The sequence below is a fragment of the Centropristis striata genome, chromosome 17, assembly GCF_030273125.1.
Source record: "Centropristis striata isolate RG_2023a ecotype Rhode Island chromosome 17, C.striata_1.0, whole genome shotgun sequence".
In the NCBI taxonomy this organism is placed as follows: Eukaryota; Metazoa; Chordata; class Actinopteri; order Perciformes; family Serranidae; genus Centropristis; species Centropristis striata.
The window spans coordinates 7606865-7611864 of record NC_081533.1 but is presented as its reverse complement, the minus strand read 5'-3'; the positions used below and the strand labels follow the sequence as shown (position 1 = coordinate 7611864).

Sequence of the window (5000 nt, the reverse complement as noted above, 5' to 3'; positions counted from 1 at the left end):
AACAAAAATAGTTAGGTTCATTACAAAACATCTGAGAACATGACTGCCACAAATACTCCTAAAAGCAAATCATTAAAATCAGTAAGTAAAATGAAAGTGTCCGAGACCAGGGGGACAGGTCTGGACTGAAGGGGGACAGGTCTTTGTATCAGTACATGGGCTCAGTTGAGCTGTGGCCTCCTAGTCCCTGGCTGTATGTGAAATGCCCCTATCAGAGAATATGGAGAAGAATGAGATCTCCTGTGAGGACAGAGGTCTCCCTGAGAAGACAGAGGTTTCTCTGAGAAGACAGAGGTCTCTGAGAAGACAGAGGTCTCTCTGTGAGGACAGAGGTCTCTCTGAGAAGACAGGTTTCTCTGTTAGGACAGATGTCTCTCTGAGAAGGCAGAGGTCTCTCTGTGCGGACAGAGGTCTCTCTGAGAAGGCAGAGGTCTCTCTGTGAGGACAGAGGTCTCTGTGAGGACAGAAGTCTCACTGAGAGGACAGAGGTCTCTCTGTGAGGACAGATGGCTCACTGAGAGGACAGAGGTCTCTCTGACAGGACAGATGTCTCTCTGTGAGGACGGAAGGCTCACTGAGAGGACAGATGTCTCTCTGTGAGGACAGAGGTCTCTCTGAGAGAAAAGATGTCTCTGTGAGGACAGAGGTCTCTCTGTGAGGACAGAAGACTCACTGAGGACAGAAGGCTCACTGAGAGGACAGATGTCTCTCTCAGAGGACAGATGTTTCTCTGAGAGGACAGATGTCTCTCTGAGAGTACAGAGGTCTCTCTGAGAGGACAGAAGGCTCACTGAGTGTCTCTATGTGCAGATAATCAGTTCCGGATGTCCATCCTGGAGCGTCTGGAGCAGATGGAGCGCAGGATGGTGGAGATGGCCGCCCGTGACAACCACCACCACCACCAACAACAACAACACCAACACCAACAACATTACCATCATCAACAGCAGCATGGCAGCCAGCAGGCCACGCCCCCTCCCCCGCCCCTACCTGAGGAGCATGAACAGGTGAGGTCACACTGTCCACTTTATTAAGAAGACCTGGGAACTTATTTATTCTGTAATATTTTTCTTTCTACATTTCTTCTTCTTTTTGCCAGTGAGGGCGCTGTTATGGAGTAAAGTCTTTCAGACTTGAATATAAAAACAAAATCAAGAAATATAATAATATTAATATAAATTAGAAGTGTGTGTGTGTGTGTGTGTGTGTGTGTGTGTGTGTGTGTGTATGTGAGAGTGAGAGTGGGAGAGAGAGAGCTGAAGGTGACTGTTGAGCTGATCAACAGGTTACTGAGAACAAAGTAACCTGAATGGAAAATCCCTTTAAAACATGTCAGAGTGACCTCTGATGAACTCGCTCTGATGTCATGGAGAAGTTGGCAGCTCCAGCCTAAGTTAAAATAGACTCAGTGTGACGGACACACAGAGGGACAGACAGGGAGGGACGGACAGACAGAGAGAGACAGACAGAAAGGGACAGGCAGAAAGACAGAGGGACAGACAGAGGGACGGACAGAAAGACAGAGGCACAGACAGACAGGGAAAGGGACAGACAGGGAGGGACAGACAGACAGACAGACAGACAGAGGGACAGACAGGGACAGACAGACAGACAGAGGGATAGACAGGCACAGACAGAGAGACAGACAGACAGGAAGAGAGACAGACAGAGGGATGGACAGGGACAGACAGACAGGAAGAGGGACAGACAGACAGAGGGACAGAAAGAAGCAAAAGTAGTAAAACAGCATAAAAACAAATTAAAACAAAGTTATTTGGGGGTTGGTGCTTTTATTTTGAAGGCCATGTAAACAAACAAACAAACAGAAACATGCTATTTTATCAACAGAGGTGGAAGAAGTACTCATGATATTTCACTGCAGGAAGTGGAGAAATATCACAAGTAAAAGTTATAAAGAAATATCTTTTGGTTTTTGGAACTTATGTTATTAGGGCCAAGGGGCAATCGCACAGAGCACTATTGTTATACTGTCGAATTTTTCTTCTTCCTCTTCCTGACAAAATTTCGTCCCGCTACAAATTATATATCAAAACATGCGGTTTGTTAGGGATCGGTGTGTATGGAAGAATTATCCTATCTTTATTCAAGAGCGTAGATTTTCAGTTTGAGAGCATAATTTGTCTTTCTCGTGCTCAGATTTGTTTTCCTCATGCTCACATATTGCGCTCGCACTCCGATTTCTGCTGCTTTCTTTCAAAATGTGTGTGTGCACTTAAAAATCACATGCTTGTGCTCACAATCTTCTTCTTGGACACAAACATTTTGCTCACACTCAAATATGTCCTGTGCGCACTCAAATCTAAAGTCTACGCGCTCAGATCTCAACTCTGCGCTCTCAAAACGTTTGTGCTCGCACCCAGAACACGTACGTCCTCTCAGGTTGAGGTGTCTGCTCAGACTGAACGATGTCCCGCCCTGCGCTTAAACTAGTGTGTTTCACCAGCCAATAGGGAGACAGCTAGATTGTGGCCCGGTCTTAGGTGCGTTCCCTAGCCTTTTTGAGCGCTCCGTCGGGGTGGGTATATGGTCTGTTTGTAAAACTGCTTCTCTCTTAAAATACACCAATTTACCATATTAGCCAGCTATTTGAATCGTCACCTATTTAAAACGCAGCATATTTATGTAGAATTAATCTTAAGTAGTCCTAAAAAGAGTTATGGTAGGTTAGATTATATATATATATTTTTTTCTATTATTATTTATATATATATATATATTTTTTTTCCATCTGTATAGTGGTGTCACGGTAGTCCAGTGGTGAAGTACACTACCAACTGTTGCATTTTAAACCATGGGACGCCGGTTCGCATCCCGTCCGCCGCACTCTTGCTGCATGTCTTATTATGATTTAAAATTTTAATTGATAAATTAATGTAACAGTAATACAATCCGTGTAACCAGCTGATTCTCTTATTGCAACGCGTATCACCGTCCTATTTACGCGGTCAAAGCCAGGGGGCGCATAATTAGGCTAATGTTGGTAATACTTTCACTTTCACAAGAAGAAGACTTTGAGCAGGATTCGGAGCGTGGCAGCGAATGAATGGGAGAAAGATGGATGGCCAAAGACCTCAAGTAAGTTCATTGCTATTAGATTTGAGTGTGCACAGGACATATTTGAGTGCGAGCAAAATGTTTGTGTCCAAGAAGAAGAAATGTGAGCACAAGCATGTGATTTTTAAGTGCACGCACACATTTTGAAAGAAAGCAGCAGAAATCTGAGTGCGAGCGCAAAATGTGAGCATGAGGAGAACAAATCTGAGCACGAGAAAGACAAATTATGCTCTCAAACTGAAAATCTACGCTCTTGAATAAAGATAGGATAATTCTTCCATAGGTGTGCTGTTACTTTTCTCTACTAAATACGAAACTGCACAAAATTTTGCATTGAAGTGAATGGGCTTCTCCGGCATAATTTCACCTAGAGACTCCATTTAAACTTTAAACAGTAGACACAAGTCTTGTGTATTGGTGTATTAATCCAGGTTTTGATAGGTCATTTAGTTTTTTATCAATCGCTGTTCAATGACCTTGATCAATTTTGCAGAAATTCTGAGATTATAATGGGTGTGTATTGCATGAAATATTCATGTCATAGTTTGTGACATCATCGCTGCAGTGTAGAGGGAGAGAAAAAATTGTCAAAAAATGTATTTGAAAACTGCGCTCCAGGCCGCAAATTCCACTCTACAGAAATAATTTATGCATAGAAACGTAGGAAAATTTGTCTTCTCACTCACAATCTTCTGATAAAGCTGTCAGAGTTATAGTTTGGGCGTAGGACGCACAGATGTGCCACCAACACGCACCAACAGCCTCATTGGCTCCCATATTAAAAACACAGGAAGATTTATGTAGAAAAGCATGTTCAACAGTTTTTCAGATTGCTCTTACAAAGCTATTTCTTAATTTTTCTTCACATATGTAGCTGTTCAGGAAGAACTCAAGACGCTCAAAGTGAAGTCAGATCAATGATAGGTATTATGGTTTTGCCAAAAATGCTTTCTGTTCGAGGCCAGAAATTCAAGTCTGTCCACCTCTGGCTACTGTCACTGTGCCGGAACATTCTACAGCAGCAGTTAATTCCATTGATTGCTCTGCTCTGATTGGTCGACCCCAAAGCCTTTCATCCTTTGATGTATCTCTCACAGAAAGAGAGACCCAGACACACACACACACACACAGGTCACTTTATGTGATTACAGTTACATGCATGCATGCATGCACACACACACACACACACACACACACACAGGTAACTTTATGTGATTTTAGTTACAGACACACACACACACACACACACACACACTAATGTGCGTGTAAGTGCGCACACTCCCCCAAATACACATGTTTCACACACACACACACACACACACACACACACATTTTGAGGTTAAAGGGCATAGGTTGCTGTATAAATAAATACTTGAAAAGGAATGCTTGTTGTAGGTGTGTGGTCCTTGTATATAATATAGTATCATAACATTACTGGTATTAATTGTTTGTCTGTCTCTCTCTCTCCCTCTCTCAGTCCTCTCAGTGGTTTGAGAGGAGGATTGTGGGAGTGTGTGAGCGGATGATGAGGGGAGGACGGTGGGGGGGAGGAGGAGGAGAGAGGCTCCATCACTCTGTCCGTCACCGTGGGATGACTCTGCTCCACCTGGCTGCTGCTCAGGGATACACACACCTGATACACACTCTGATCCACTGGAGGTACACACACACACACACACTAGAGGATGACATTTTTCGGGAATTCCCGCGGGTCACATGATTCGCACGGGATGGGAGTAAAGTTTTATTAATCCCGTGATTGGGACGGGACGGGAATAAAAATCAACGGGAGCGGGCAGGAGCGGGAACGCCATTAAAAGATGATGATTTTCAGCCGTGTTAAACAACCAAAAGGACAGACGCATCCATTTTTGTAGTCATCTTTCTGTCAGCCAAAACTATTTTGACTTGCATTAGCAAATAAA

At 43.6% G+C, this 5000-nt stretch overlaps 1 protein-coding gene across 2 annotated transcripts in view; it reads left to right on the top strand.

Moving 5' to 3' along the window:
* Nucleotides 1–5000, top strand: part of camta2 (calmodulin binding transcription activator 2) — a 42119-nt gene that overhangs the window by 22790 nt on the left and 14329 nt on the right. For both annotated transcript variants that reach the window (XM_059354355.1, XM_059354354.1), the window contains 2 exons: nucleotides 811–1007; nucleotides 4553–4734. In XM_059354355.1, the coding sequence (XP_059210338.1) occupies nucleotides 811–1007; nucleotides 4553–4734 (379 nt within the window). The remainder of the gene's footprint in view (nucleotides 1–810; nucleotides 1008–4552; nucleotides 4735–5000) is intronic.